General features: G+C 42.0%; 1 protein-coding gene across 1 annotated transcript in view; it reads right to left on the bottom strand.

Annotated features, from left to right (window-relative positions):
* Positions 1–11,107: 11,107 nt before the first annotated feature.
* TMEM192 (transmembrane protein 192) overlaps positions 11,108–16,158 on the bottom strand; it is a 33,293-nt gene continuing 28,242 nt past the window's right edge. Inside the window, exons 6-7 of the mRNA XM_067551793.1 lie at positions 13,240–13,358; positions 11,108–11,184 (exon numbers count right to left, since the gene is read on the bottom strand). Of these exons, the coding sequence (XP_067407894.1) occupies positions 11,135–11,184; positions 13,240–13,358 (169 nt within the window). The 3' untranslated portion in view covers positions 11,108–11,134. The remainder of the gene's footprint in view (positions 11,185–13,239; positions 13,359–16,158) is intronic.

The raw sequence follows: 16,158 nt of genomic DNA on the forward strand, positions 1-16,158 counted from the left end.
GGCTGCTGGCATGCTTGAGTCGAGACACAAATGATCCAAATTCAGAGTCTGCTGAGGAGTCCACTTCCTCAGACCACTGGGGAGCTGATCCCGTTGGTACTGGGGAGATCAGCTCCAAGTCTGGCGATGGGGGTACTGGTGAAATCATAGCTGGCTTCTCTCTGGATAGAATTGTAAGGAGAGGTGCGGCAACTATAGACACCACTGGTGGGATGGGGCTGGAGTCGGGACCACAGGAGTATGCACTTCCAATCTTGGTACCAGGCAAGACACCTGAACAGTGGGGGAAGTCGGCACTGACAGGTTAAGCAATTCTCTAGCTGCCTCGCAAGCCTCAGGTGTAGATGGCACAGGAAAGGGCTCCTGAATCTGTGGTACCAAAAGGTACATTGGTCCTTCAGGGATTCGTCTCAACCCTTTATGGGCTCCAGAGTCCCTCCTGGTTTACAGACTGTGTCTGGGGTTGCATCTTCTTTGAGCACACCTCCAAGTTCTTGCCTCCTCTTGATGCCTTCACTGTCAACTTCGAAGCACTTGGGAGACTTGCATATCCTCCTCTTAGGTGCCGGTGATGAAGATCTGCCTCTGGACTCAGAACAGGTGGAGCACTCTTAATTGATTCAGACATGTTTGGTACCCATTGCAAGCAGGAAGATTTTAACAGTGATGAAGCACAGACTCCATAAGCAAGTACTTGAGTCTGGCAGCTCTGGGGTTTGAACACTTTACAAATGTGACATTTGTCACTCACATGCAGCTCTCCCAGACACTTAAGGCAGCTGAAGTGTGGGTTGCTTACTGGCATAGACTTGTGATATGAGCAACAGGCCTTGAAGCCAGGAGAATGAGGCATTAGTTTGGTACTGAGCCCACTACTCAGTCGGTAACCAGGAACCCTACTTTAGAACAATAATATTTTAAACTTATTCTTGTATCTAACTATGCACAGATACACCATGACAGACTAAAAACTAACACTGAACATACTCTATATACTAAGAGGGAAGATTTGCAGATACAAAGATTGCAGCTCTGAGTACTAGTGCTTGAGTACTACTGAGAAAAATCTCCAACAAGTGTGTGTGAAGCACTCACGCACCTACAATGGAATGGACACGTGCAGTCACTTGAAGAAGAACATTAACTTACTAGCATTGCACAACTCTCAAATGTGAGGGCCTGCTGGTTGGCACTTAAAGTGACCCAGCCTGATACTGAGCACCCACAGCTCCAATTTAAGGTCTTGATTCTATATGCACATTCTAAACTCTTTACAGGATGGGAACCTAAACAGGTGCAGTAGCCACTCACTGTATGTGAAAATCAGGCCACTTCTATTTAGATGCCTGCTTTCAGCCCACAAGTTTTAAAATATGCCTTGCACATATTTATGCATGTATTTGTCTAGTAATCATGGGTCGTATATATGTGCTGAATGGATGTGTGCATTTTGAATTTGTAATTTTAAAGTTAGAGAAATAATATAGAAAAATATATTAATGTTGACTAGTTTAGAAGTCTAAAAGTACCAAAGTAACTCACTGCCACAACTAAGGTCTGATTTTTAGAGCAGTTTTTTCCCTGCTAAAGTACTATGTCTCTGCCGGTATCGTCTTCATCCAATTAGGGATTTAAATTTCTAGTTGGAGGATTGGAAGACAATTTTAGATTTATCTCCCTCAATCCTTGACTTAGTCTCTTAGTCTCAGTTCCCCTGTTTATGGATCCAAGGATTGCATTAACCCTTTTGGCCACAGCATTACCCAGGGAGCTTATGTTCAGCCGATTATCCACAACTCCCCACTCTTTTTCTGAGTCACTGCTTCCCAGGATAGAGTTCCCCACTGTAAGTATGGCTTATGTTCTTAATTCCTAGATGTATACACTTAGTCATATTAAATGCATATTTGCTTGTGTCCAGGTAACCAACCAATCCAAATCACGCTGGCTCAGTGACCAGTCCTCTTCATTATTTGCCACTCCCCCAATTTGTGTATCAGCTGCAAACCTGCTGTTTTTGTTTTCTTCCAATGTTAAATAGCTAGGATCAACAACCCCAGTAGAAATACACCCAATCAGTGATGGTTTCTTGTTTAAAATTATATTTTGAGACCTATCGGTTAGCTAGCTTTTAACATAGCACACATTAATTAAAAGGAATAGAAAGATATAAAATTAAAAATGTTAGTAATTCTTAAATTGTCATGATATATTAACAAGGTGTTTTTACATCTTTACCTTACTCACAAAATTAAGCAAATTTGTCAAATGCTGAAATATAGAGCTAATTAATTATGCTAAAATAATGTACATAACTTCTTTATGGCTTCTAATTTTCAGAGACGCTATCAGTTATGTGTAGACCTCCCACTTCCAAATGTGCTGTATTTTCCCATTTTAATTTATGCAGCAGAAAACACGGCAGTGACCCAAAGGGTGAATGAGGACTGAAGCCCCATTCTGTTCAGTGCTGTACAAACCTAGCTGAACTAATCCTTATGTTAGAGGCTTCCACTCTAAATGACACAAAAACTAAGGTAACGGATAGAAACAAACAAATGTGGTAAACAATTGGGCAAAGTGTTTTTACTGAAGGTTGAAGAATAGGGAAGAAAGTAGGGGGAGTCTAACAAATGCAGTTTATTTGCCTAGCCAGAATCAGCAGGAAGGGTTCTGTATAGTCATGTAGCCATGTTTTCCAGGTACAATATTCCAGTCTCCTGTGGGAAACTAAGCACTGCCCTCACTTTCTCCACATGATAAGAAAGGAGAAGCATCATTCCTATTAATTCATCAATGAATTCCCTCTGAGAGCAGTAGTTAATTTTTTACTAGTCTATAGAACTTGTTTTCACAACCTGGGGACAGACAGGAGAAGTGGGGACACAATAGCAGTTGGCCGAGATGGAAATAAAGAAATTGGTGGCAAGTAGTGGGAGGAAAAGTAGGATAGGGTGGATGGGAATTTAAACAAATACAAATTAATGTACAGTTACCCCACTGTAGCATTTATGAATTAAAAAAGCAGTTACTCAGTGCTGTAAAACACTAAGGCTGAGTTTTTAAAAATGGATGGCTCAAGTTTGACTCTTAAATCCATATTTAGGCACTGAAGTGACCTTATTTTCAAAGGTAGCAAATCTATGCTTTTAAATTGGAGTTTGTGAGGGTTTCCAGAGCAGTGAGCACAATATGCTTTCTAAACATGGGTATAACACTAGTCTTCCTGCTGTGTTGCTGTACTTGAATCATGAAGTATTTGTTGATGTGCGTCAGTGTCTGGAAGATAGAAAAAATAAAAAAGCATATCGTGAAGTTATCCTCCACATTAGTTGTAAATAGAACTAAATTTCAACTTTCCGTGTTCAGAATTTAATGTGTTGCCTGTTTTGGTTTGTTTTTCATGTGCTGAACCATCTGGATGGGTACTACATCACCTGAAAACACACACATCTGACCTTTTTTTTAAAATTAGAAAACTGCCCATCTGATCAAGTGGCATGACTGACGGGTCCTGGGGATTGCTTTACAGGAAAGCAGTTTACTTTGTACAACATGCCTCAGCACAAGTTTCTGTAGCAAAGCCATAGATGACATGAAAGTGGAGGTTCCATCATTCCATTTCCTCCTTATGGGAGAATGAGAAAATGTATTTTTCTATTACTGCAAGCTGAAAGCACTGAATTCTACCCACAGGGAGAAAGGTAAAAAGATGCACAAGCTGAACACTGAGTTTCAGTTACACAATTAGCAATACTAAGTCTTAACTGGTATGAATTGTTTTTGCATTTTGTCAAACTAGGCCCTCAAATGTAAGCGGAAGAGATTTAAATTATGAAAATAAGGAATTAGAAGATTCTGTATATTTTATCTGAAACTCAGCTTGTTGGATGGGATTTCAGAGGTGCTCAGCATTATCTCAACTCTCCTCTTTATGTTAAACAAATTTGACTTTGAATAATGGGCACAAAGGGCTATGGAAATTAAGTTCAGGCTAGATTCACAAAAGACCTACGTGCTTAACTGCTACTTTAGGTATCACTGGATCTTCAAACCCCTGCTTAGCTGCCACCTAACACGGTAGATGCCTAAAGTCCAAGTTACTGCTCATGAGCATGCATGCAGCTGCCTGACTCCAGGTTCCCAGCTGCTTGTCTCAGGCCTAAGCCCTACTGTGATTCTCAAACTAGATGCTCCCCTACCTATTTTGCCTGCTGAGTGGATAGCATGCCTAAACCCCACAGAGGAGAAGGTAGTGCAGCCCCTCCCCCTGTACCCCCAGGGTTAGAACACTCAGCCAGGATGTGGGAGACCCACTATGGAGCAAGGATTTGAACATGGGCCTCCCATCTCCCAGATGAGTACCTTAACCACTGGGCCGTAGTCATGGTCTTTGGCCAATGCATATATAGACCATGTCTACACTAGAAAGTTCTGTTGACAGTAGTCATACCGGTCAGCCTGATAAAAAAGTGCTATAATTATAGCACTCACGCCCGTCCACACAGCACTCATTTTATTGCAAAAGAGTGTCCATACTTGGCGCTGTAGTATCGGCAGTGCATTGTAGGCAGCTATGCCACCATGCAACTTGGCTGCTTCTGCCACTACGAAATATTGGGATGAGGGAAAGGAGTGCAGAGCACCTTAGGTGCTGGCTCAATGTCTCATGGTGCAATGCGTTTCCGTGCCATTACTCATTGTGTTGCTTGTAGCAACTCATGCCTTTTTTCAACGGCTCCCCACCGTTTACTGTGCATCCGCCATCTCTATCTGAAAAGATGCATCCTGCGCTACTCTCCACTGTTGCTTTCAGCATTCTTAACACATCACGGCTGGTGGCGCAATATATCACGAGCTCCGAATTGGAACAGGAATTCGAGGAGCCTGACCTGCTGAGTGACATACAAACAAACATCACTGCATTACTGTTGTCATTCATGGAGCATCTGCACATGAACTGCCGCTTCTGGGCACGTGAGACAAGCACTGAGTGGTGGGATAGCATCCTTATGGAAGTCTGGGACGATGACCAGTGGCTACAGAACTTTCAAATATGCAGAACCATCTTCATGAACCTCTGTGTGGAGCTGGCCCCTGCCCTGCAACGCAAGGACAGCAGAATAAGGAGCGGCCTTCTCTGTGGAAAAGCACATGACAATCGCCGTGTGGAAGCTGGCAACTCCAGACTGCTACCGGTCGGTTGCTAACCAGTTTGGAGTCAGCAAATCCACCATTGAGGCTACATTATCACAAGTGTGCAGGACCATTAGTCACATTCTGCTGCAAAGGAATGTGACTCTGGGCAATGTGCGTGACATAGTGGATGGATTCGCAGCGATGGGATTCCCTAACTGTGGCGGGGCAATAGATAGTACACATATCCCAATTTTGGCTCCAGAACATCTCACAACAGAGTACATCAATAGGAAGGGATACTTCTCTATGGTACTGCAGGTGCTTCTGGATTACCGGGCGGGTTTCACTGATATCAATGCAGGTTGGTTGGGAAAGGTGCATGATGCTCGTATCTTCAGGAACACAGGGCTATACCGGAAGCTACAAGCAGGGACCTTTTTCCCAAATGAAAAGATTACAATAGGGGATGTCGAGAGGCCTATAGTGATCCTGGGAGACCCAGCCTACCCACTAATGCCATGGCTCATGAAGCCTTACCCAGGCAACCTGGATAGCAGCAAGGAGCGCTTCAATAACAGGCTGAGTAGGTGCCGAATGACTGTTTAATGGGCATTTAGCAGGTTAAACTGTTATACTTATGAAATAAACAGCAGGATCTCATTCAGGGGATAAGTCAGGATACCACATTTATTATGAATACAGAAAATACTTCAAAAAGCAATTGCCTAAAACACATTGCATACACACACAGTTCCGCAGGAGGGATATAGTTACCAGTCTCGGTGTTGCTCAAGCTGAATCACTGGCCAGGTGACTCAGACTCGAGGATGGAGCCAGGCTCTGTTGGTTGTGACACGATGTTCCTTGGGGTTTTCAGAACGAGCCCAAAGTCCAGGTTTCTTCTCCCCATTTTTATACTTATCCATCTCCATTCGGGTCTATGGATTTTGTCATGTCAGAGAGTCTCCTTGTTTGATGTAATCGTCAATTATGTTTGATATCACAAATGTGACAGCTTTCCATTATTCTTTCATTCCTGTTTCACACTTTGTCTTGTTCCTGTCCTTGGGTGTTAACTCCCCTGTTTTCCGTGGTTATTTTGATCTTTGGCCATCGGGATTGTAAAAGTTCTTTAAACAAAGCATCTTCTCTCCCGCCTGCCCTTGGAGACTGAGAACCACTACCTCAGTGATTGCCTCCTCACCATCTTATCTTTTGCAGACTCAAAGTGCATTCACTCCTCATTCATACCAACTAAAAATTATTACATTCTTCATCCCATTACATTAGTACACCATTTTATACTTTCTTACTAATATAATAAAATCCTTATACCTACAACAATTCTACTAAAACAACTTTTAACTTCACTAAAAGAAATGAAAGAAATCTTATTTGCCCCCTCACTGCCCCATGATTTACACATCAACCACATTCCTGACATGCATTGGGCATTTTACTTGTAAATTACCACAATCAAGTTTCAGGATGTTCCCAAACATTCATATGTAGATCTTACCAAGCAGGGCCCCAATGTGTCATAAATGTTAAATCACAAAATGTTTAGGCAGGATGTTCCCACTCAGATATTTCAGTCATCAGTTATTACTGTGAAGCCTGGGGTGACATAAACAAACAATCAATGTGTCTGGAATACCCTTATCTATAATGCTTAGTTACATTCTCTCTCAGTGTGAGACTTAACCCCTGAGTTTCAAATACATGTACATGGTTCAGATCTGCTCTGCCTCAGGCCTATATTACCATGCTGAGGCCTACAAAAGGCTCGCTGGAAATGCCTTTATGGCAGGCTGGACTTAAATGAGGACAATATTCCTGTGGGCATAGCTGCCTGCTGTGTGCTACATAATTTGTGTAAAGCTAAGAGCGAGAAGTTTGCCCCTGGATGGACTGCTGAGGCGGATCACCTTGCATCTGCATATCAGCAGCCAGATGCCAGAAGTATGGGGGGGGCCATTCAGATAAGGGAGGCACTGAGGGCCCATTTTGACATTTTAATTTAAAAGGACATCTGGGCTAACCCCTTAGCTGTCATCAGCCCCCATCTATGCAGCGAGACCGTGAACTGCCAAATAGAAAGCTCTGGTATAGGTCAGGGACCCACAGATCCCCTGAATGCCATCCAAATGTCGTGTGAGCCAAAAAGGCGCATGCAGCAAGCAATCTCTTTGCCATGGATGTTGCTTCTAGCGCCCAAGATTCCATAGGGCTGCTGTCATCCTGTTCAGGCATCTCCCTGGGCGTCAGCCGCTGCTTGGAATCCGTTAAACTGCAATTGAGAGCGCATTGCCTGTGCTCTTGTTAAGCCCAGGTATATGTCTGGCAGTGAAATGAATATTGCATTACAGACAACAGAGAATGAAAGGCCACACCAACCTCATTACCCTGGTAGATTAAGCAGACAGTTCATCAGGTGGATATCTGCTTGACCATCACACCAAAACCTGACCTGTTTGCCCTTTAAATCTCCACCCTCTTCATCCCAGAATCAAGCACGTTAAATCTCTCGACAGCGCTCCCATTACAGGTTGCCATATCTTCCTTCTTTTCCATAACAACCATCTAAAAGTCATGTGGGGTACACATCCCCTTAGTAGTGAACAGTACACAGAAAGCCCTGAGGAAGATTATGACTTTGCATGCAAAGTTTAAATGGCCCAACAGGGACTGGAGATCCCTCAGACAGAAGTGGTGGCAGGGCCAAAACAAATAACCACGTGTTTTAGCTCCAGCAGCTTGTCCCAAGTAAGGCAGAATTGCCTGTAGACCACGTCAAACTCCATGCTGAGGTACGTCAATGTGGTAGTAAGGGCCTCAATTTTTTCCATCAGCTATAGGAACATCCAATTTGCCTGTTAACTGCTAAAAACTCCAAACCAGACCCTCAGCCAACCCAGCCCTCCCCACAAAGTCATCCAGATGATGTCTCCTACACACCTCCTGACTGCCCAGTCCAGCATTGTACTCAATTTTTTTTTTTTTTTTTTTTTTTTTTTGGAAGATTGCACACAAAATAGCTCAGCGCATGGGCATTGCTTTGTTCACATAAAACTGACGAATGAAAGAAAAGCCCAGGAGGTCAGAGTGCACTGGGTAGACCAGGAGGAGGCAGAATGCCAATATTGTCAGTCTTTGCGAGCACGGCTTCAGTGGTGCAAAAGCTGACTACATGCACCACTGCATCAATTGATGCATAGGGCACAGTGCACAGCTTGCAGTTAATCACATCATTCACCAATTCCCCTTTGGGCTCAAGAGATGGTGAATAAAGAGACACTCAGCAAGCACTTTCTTAGGTTACAAGGCCCAAGAGGAAGATATGGAAAGTAGGCAATGGCACTTACCAGAAGGGACCCACAACCCTCCCCAAACAAACCTCTTTCTGGATCTTGTCATGGAGGGCACTGCCAGCGATTTTAACAGATCTGGAGTTATTTGCTATTACAAGCACCCTCTCCCCTTCATACAGGATCCTGAAACCCCGAACAAAACCCTCCCACAAATATATGGAATTCTCCTCCTTGGGGCAATCCCTTAAAAATGGCGCTAAAACCACCAAGTTAATTGGAGATGTTGCCCTTTTCAGCTGTTTGGCTCCAGCTCCCCCCGCCCCGGAGTGGACTTGGCTCCTGTTCATATACTCTGCCTGCCCATCTCATCTCACATGTTGGCTTGAGAAGATGGGCCCCCAAACCATGAGAAGCAGCTGAATGTGAGACTGCATTCGGACCAACATTAGTAGACTCTAAACCTCCAACTGCCAAAAGCTGGGCCTGGATGACAGGATGAATCACTTGATAATTGCCCTATTCAGTTCATGCCTTCTGAAAAATTTAGCATTGGCCACTGTTGGAAGACAGGATATTGGGCTAGATGGACCACTGGTCTGACCTAATATGGGCGTTCTTATGACCCACTGGGTTGCTGTAGTAGAGCCCATGAGGCAGAGAGAGGGGGACCTGAGGCACCAATGGCTGAAATGGCAGAATCTGCAAGGCCACTGGCTGAGAAGCTGAAGGATCCAGGCATTGGGCTCTCCTCTTCCATCCTCAATACTTGGACACCCATTGTGTTCCAGGCCCCTCTGTTCACATCCCTCTTATGGTCCCCTGCAGGCCTGAACCTGAAGCCATCAGAACCCCTTCGATTACTTCCCCCTGAATTGCCCACCTGAGACCATGTGGCCACACCCAAGGAGTGTGCTGAACCCCAAACATACCCACTGAGGGGCTATACCAATAGGGGCTGCCCCCTGCTCTGACAGTGGGCCCAGATTGTGTGTGACATTACCCTGCTGCAAGGACAGGGGTATCTCATATTGCACTTAAGCATGGTTTTCCAGGGCTCCAAACCGATCTAAAAAGTATACTGAAAACTAGGAACAAATAAGAGTTGTTTTTAAGTCTTTCCTACACAATGTGCTTGATCACATCTAAATGGGAACAAAGGTGTACCCAGTGACGTTAAAAAACAATGTATAATCTTGAGACTGCTTAGTCTTCACTGTAACAGTTGCAAGTTTAAACAATTTAACTGCACATCGTTTCCACACGTTGCCCTATCCTTGGCCACTTAGATTGTGGTCCCCTTCCTGGCCTTTTGCTCTTTCCTCTCGCTTTCCTGACTTTTCCCCTTTGCCTCCTGCTCCAGGATTGGCAACACAGCCCTCTGCATCAAGCAGCTGCCTCAAGTCTATTAGCTCATCTGGCTGCCCCAGTAGATCTGGCCCCAATGCTGCAACTGGCCAGCCACATGCCCAGCCTAATTGAGGGTTTCGGTTTTGTTCATTACTGGACTTCTACCTGAAATCCTGTGGTCTGCATACTCTGATCCTCCTTGACTACTAGAAACCAACAAAACAGTAAGTGATCCTAAGCACAGAGCTTCGATCTTGGTTCCAAATCTTCTGCCAAATCCACAAGACCTCCATCCCACTCCAGAAGGCCTGGGGGGGCTAGAAATTTCCTGGAACCTGGTCCTCCTGTCCTTTATTGTCCTCTCCCATTGTGGGAGCTACCAGCCACACACAAGGCTCCAGGATCTCCATGGTTCATTTTCCTGGAATCTTCTGAAGGAAGCTTCCAGGAGACCGATTAAATCTCAGAATGTGACCAAAAAGAAATCAAGGTTGCAGGAGGCACCTATAGCCCAACCAAATCTCAATTTAATTTTCTATTCTCTATTAGACAGCAATAGCAAAACCAAGGGCTAGTCTACACTTGCAGTAATGCAGCTGCACTCCTGTAGCACTTAGCTAAGACACTACCTGTATTAACAGGAGAACTACTCCCACTGGTGTAGGAACTCCACCTCCCTAAGAGGCAGTAGCTATGTCAACTGGAGAAGCCCTCCACTGACATAGCACTGTCTATATATTAGGGTTAGATTGGTATAACTATATTGTCCAGGGGTGAGGCTTTCCCACACTGCTGAGCAACGTAGTTATACCAACATAAGTTCAAAGTGTAGACCAAGCCTTAGTTCCACTGAAATCATGAACCAACTCTAGATTCAAGAATCTGCAGGCTCTGCATTCAGATATTCATGTTTCTTCATTGGTGTGAAAGTAGACGAGGATTCACTGTAAGTGAAGCCATCAGGTGCACCACTTGAACTACCCCTTAACTTAAGCAGGTTTCCCACACAGCTTAGTACTAAGTATTACTCTATTGCACTTGGCCCATTAGCTTCTGCCACTGATACAAGGGAGAAGTTTGTTTAAATGACATCCAGGTAAGCGAGAATGCTATTTCCTACTACTTTGCTACAAGTAAAATTTTAGCTAGCTTCAGCAGGATGGCTCTCGTTGGAACCAACTGCATCAAGCCAACCAAGCGTACTATTTCCTGGAGAGAATGAATTTAGAGGAACTTATCCATGACAGATAAGACTGCCACCACCTTCATAGGAACTTGCTGGATATAGACATTTTTAAGTTTTTACTAGCCCTCAAGTTATGTTACCTTTAAGACAGTCAGGCACCTGGAGTATTCATAAATGAGTAGATCTGATTACAATGAAACCCTGAAAATAAGGGAAACAAGCAGTTGGTGAGGGCATTTTCCTAAACATCTACATGCTGCTATTGGGCATTACAAATTAAATGGCAATATCCATACTCTTGTTTTTCCATACTGGTCTAATATCTTTAAATTAAGGAATTTAATTTTAAATATATGAACAGTAGATATGATCATTGTAATAAAAGACACTTTATACTTTTCCTTAATTGCATTTATTGTGCATGAACTTCAGTCACATCTCAGCTTTTCAGACAGATACATATACACAAATGGTTATATGCAGTTACAGCAAAACCTGAGTGTTCTAAAAACCAAGATATTCATACATCCCTTAAATATTCAGTATAAAATTCTCACTGCATTTTTCAAGAAAATACAGCTGGAGAAAAGAGTATGTCAGATAGCAGCAAGTCTCCAATATTTATGTTGTCCCCCAACTACAAGTATTATGTCATTAGTTACGCTGAGTGATTACAATAGAATTGGATACCAAGTTGTGTCCCAGAACCAAGACAGGATGGGGTAGTTTTCCTTTGGTGTTCTGAGAAGACCACCACTCCCAGCATTCTACTAAAATTCTTCCTACTTTGCTCAGTGGCTATCCTGACTCCCCATTAAATATTGATTAGGATACACAATGGGCAGTGTAAGGGTTTGGAAAACAAGGTGGCAGAAACTCAGAAGACAATGGTTCTCTTGCTTTTAGCAGAATAAGTTTCAGGGAATGGATATACTCTACTTCCATGTGAGCAGGCAGGTGTTCAGGCTTAAGGACTACCTTCTCTAGAGAATTCACTCCAAGTAGTACAAAGAGATGGAAGTTTATGGACATTTTGAGTAATGAATTAGCATGTTCAGTTCTCATTCATGGTATAACCCCCTTGGCTTCAATCAAAATGACAACATTTTAGAGAAAGGAACTCAAACTGTATAAGATGCTATACTTGCAACTGCAATAGTAGCACCTTTTACAGAAGCTAACTTAATGTACCATACTAAGAAAAGACTTCTCTAAATACATATGTACTGAACTAAAGAATTTAAACATAACAAGTTTAGAGAATAGTTTACAAAAAGCTCTCTCCAAATGTAAATATTTAATGCTGATGCTTTTTTGTATGCAGAAAAATTCCTATTTATAGTTTTTGGAAAAAAGTTCAGTAAAAAAGCCACACACAAAAAAAAACACTTAGGAGAGTTCTAAATATCTGATTTAGACATTTTACACTGAAATTCTATTCAGATGCTTGATCAAGCAATCTGATCATCTTTGTGAGAGCCTAGTTTTTCCATACTATGCTTACTGAAGTGAAATCCTGCTTTTCCTGCAGACAAAGGAGAGAGAGAGAGAGTGATGTGTTTTAGACCAGACACCTGATTCTTTATCTTCGCTACTTTTCCCCATTTGCGTTGTTACCCTTTTTAGGGCAAAACAAAAAATGACAAAAAAAATGCCACAACAGCAGCAAAAGAGACTGATTGGGAAACTGAGTTTCTTCAAATTAAAAATACAGACTATTCCACTCCAACTATAGAAGTGTGTTTAGGGACTATTGAACCAAATAGTCTTTAAAAATAACTCAGCATGGTAGACACTGAGCACAGCTGTTTTAGTATGTTACAGTATTAGTCTTAATTTCAACCTCTATCAAAAGAAACCCAGAAAGTCAGGAGGATCCACACCCTGCAATGTTTCATTCTGGAAAACAAATGTTTGAGTTCTAGAAGCACAGAAGATTTTAGTAGTTTGGAGTTTGTTACAGCAGCGCAAAAAACTCAACTGAACAAAATTAAATAAAGTTCAGTCAGGGAGCTCAGGTCCAACTTCAGCCCAGCAGAAGTTCAAGTCCTCAAAGAACAGAGTGTCTGTTAAAAATGGACGGTATCTCAAGCTGCAGATTTTACACTTTGAATAGAACTCATACTTCCCACTTGACAGACCTATTCTACTTCCAGCAGAGACAATACTCAAGTGGAGTTGTCTGTCCTCCAAATCAAATTCCATTGCTTTGAATTCCTCTTGAAATTCAGTAGCAGCTTCCTGGATATTTCTAACCTCTGATTTGCTGTGATGTTAGTGCCAGTAATCTCTTACTGAGCAGCGCATTGTGTCGTTGGAGATAGTCTATCGCATCTCCTTGCTTTTCAACTACTTCTTCCAAACTTGAGCATTCCCTTGAAGACATAAGAGGAGGAGGAAAATTATTCACGATTTGTGTTAAAAGGATTATATTACAAATTTTCTATCACTACACATAACGGACATTGAGTTAAGTGACAATACTTCTACAACTTTGTCTCATGTCTGTGATTTAGTTCTTCTTGATTACTTTCCTATCAGGAGACAATCATTTGGGCCATAAGAGGAATATCTGAACCTTTATCAACTCTCTTTGGGTGTTCGAGGCTTGGAGAACCGCCATACAGGCCACACCCTTAGATGCTCCTGGGTCCCTGAGGTGAGGCTCCTCTGCCCTTTTAGTTTTAATTTTCATCTCATCATTGTTTTAGCATGTGTTTTCTTTATTGTTATAGTACATGTTTGGGTTCCATATTTTTTGGTAGGAGGGGAAGCCATAGTTGGGCCTTTCTGGGCAGGCTATGCATGTTACCATTACAAGGCACATTCATAACTTCAGAGCTATAGGGTGGGGTTAAGAATTTATCTGTGTGGAGACTGACAGACTCTGAACAGAGAGGAAGGTTTGTTTGCCCGCAACCAATATGCCTCACTGGGCCACCCAGCAGGGAGTGAAATGGATCCCAGGCTACCATACAGCAAGTAAAATAAGCATTTATTTGGATTTACTGTGGTTTTCAATAAAATGGTTAAAAATCCACCTGGTCTCTTGAATTTAACTGAATTGCCCTAAGGGGAAAGGCAGTTTGTAACAAGTGTCAAAGGAAAAGGAGAGGTAGTTAGCCATTAAACACAGGCCCTCTTCCAGGGGCAAATAGTTTAACTTTAGTGTTAAACATCTTCAGCCACACTCAACATGGTTACATGACAACTTTACAATGGTATTTGGACAGAAGAGTTTTGGTAAAAGCTATGAAGTTATGCTGGTGTTGTACTAATCAAATTTTTTTTTTTTGGTGTCTCAACATACATAAACAAGCTTGTTTCATTTTGTTGTAGCTGGCATACTATTATTTGCTCTGGTATGCACAAAGCCTTTTAAGCTCCAAGCCATGTAGTGTACTTGCATTGAAATATTCTCATCTGGATGGAAGCAATTTATTTGGAGGCATTTCAAAGCATATCAAACCATGTACCATAAATAAAAAAAGAACATCTATATAGATATACTACATGGCTTGATGTTAAGAAGAGGTTCTGTGAACAGGCAAAAAGTATCAATGTAAAATGCTTGGCTGTTGGCTAGAATATTTTAGCCAGTTTTCTTATATTAAAGAATGCTGTAATGGCCTCTTCCAACACCCTGAATTAACTCTTTATTTACCATAAAGAGTCCAGAAGAACAGATAGCAAGGTTTATAATTTAGTAGTCATTAGCAGAGCCCATTAGCCTCACATAGTCAGACTCCAGGAAAATGCATTCCAATTTACAGTTAAACTAATAATGAAGAGCACTTGTTTGGATGATGCCGTTGCAAGTAAGTTCACAGGACACTTCAAGAAGCAGTGTCCTCCATATTAAGTGATTACTTGAATCAGTTTTTCCTTTGCAGTTCAGCACCAAACACGGTTATCACTAAGAATTAAATCCAAAAGAACTATATTTAGACATTAAAGTTTCAAAGTCAAGTACTCCAGGTTTAAGGTTACCTGTTCAAATTTAATTCGACCCCTTGTGTTTATTACACACACACACACACACACACACACACACACACGGATTCTCCCCCCTCCCCTGAACAAAAAAACCTGACAGTGAAGTGTCAAGTTTTGAGTCCCTGCTCCAGATCATGCATCTTGTCAACCACACAGTTAAAAAAAACCAGTATCTCCTACAACTAAGAGCCGTGGATGTGAATAATCTTTTCCACATTCATTCTTTGGACATGGCTAAACCATGTTTGCTGAAAATGTTCCAAGAGTCCAAAAGAGGCAGGTTGCGGACCTGGAAAATTTCAGCCCAAATAGCAAAGTCTGGTAGAGTTATATAACTAAATCCAGGGTCTTCTAAGGGAGAATGCTGTGCAACCTTAACCCAGTACTACCACCCAATGGCCTTTTTCCCCCCCCAGACACTTAGCAGTTAAGATTACATGCTGGCTGAAGTTTCATGCTTGTTGGCCTAGAGAGGCCTTCTTTGGCAATCCAAAGGATGATTTTTTTTATTTTTATTTTTTTAATTTAAAACATATAGGAGGAGCACTTCAAAGTTAAATTTATTAGAACACAAATTCTAGGATTTAAGCTTTCTATCAAGCTTGAAACTTGGCACTTTTTAACAGAAGAATAGAGTTTTGGTAAAGTTTGAAAGAGGTGATTGAACATACATCCAGTCTTGTCCACAAAGACACAAATATATACTTTTGTGGATATCAGAATACATGTCCTAGAGCACAGTTCTACTTTGAAAAATAACTTGGCAGAGAAGGTGCCATTTTTTTAGATGTATTCAAAACACCAACTGAATGTTTAAGAAGCTTTACTAGTTTTACTTGTTAGCCCTACAGAGCCAGTGCAGCCCTGAGAAGGGAGCTGCATTCCCTTCTTATATGTCAATAGAGTTGTTTGATAGTTACACTGGTATAAACCCACTTAAGCCAATAGGACTGCACAAGTGTTACTGAGGGCAAAATATTGCCTGCAGGACTTTTACCATTGGATAAGTATGAGAAGGAAGGAAACAGTTGTACTCGGATCCCAATTTAGATGGTCAGCCCTGCAAAGTTATTCTTAAGCAAACATTTGATCTAGAGAACAAGAAAGCATGGAATTCTCTAATAGCTCTGTCCTTTTATGGAATTTTTCACAGTAGACATGCCCTTTAAACAACTTACT

Source organism: Emydura macquarii, unplaced genomic scaffold (assembly GCF_026122565.2).
Source record: "Emydura macquarii macquarii isolate MOO-44397 ecotype Brisbane River unplaced genomic scaffold, CSIRO-AGI_Emac_v2 contig_1363, whole genome shotgun sequence".
NCBI classification, from domain to species: domain Eukaryota; kingdom Metazoa; phylum Chordata; order Testudines; family Chelidae; genus Emydura; species Emydura macquarii.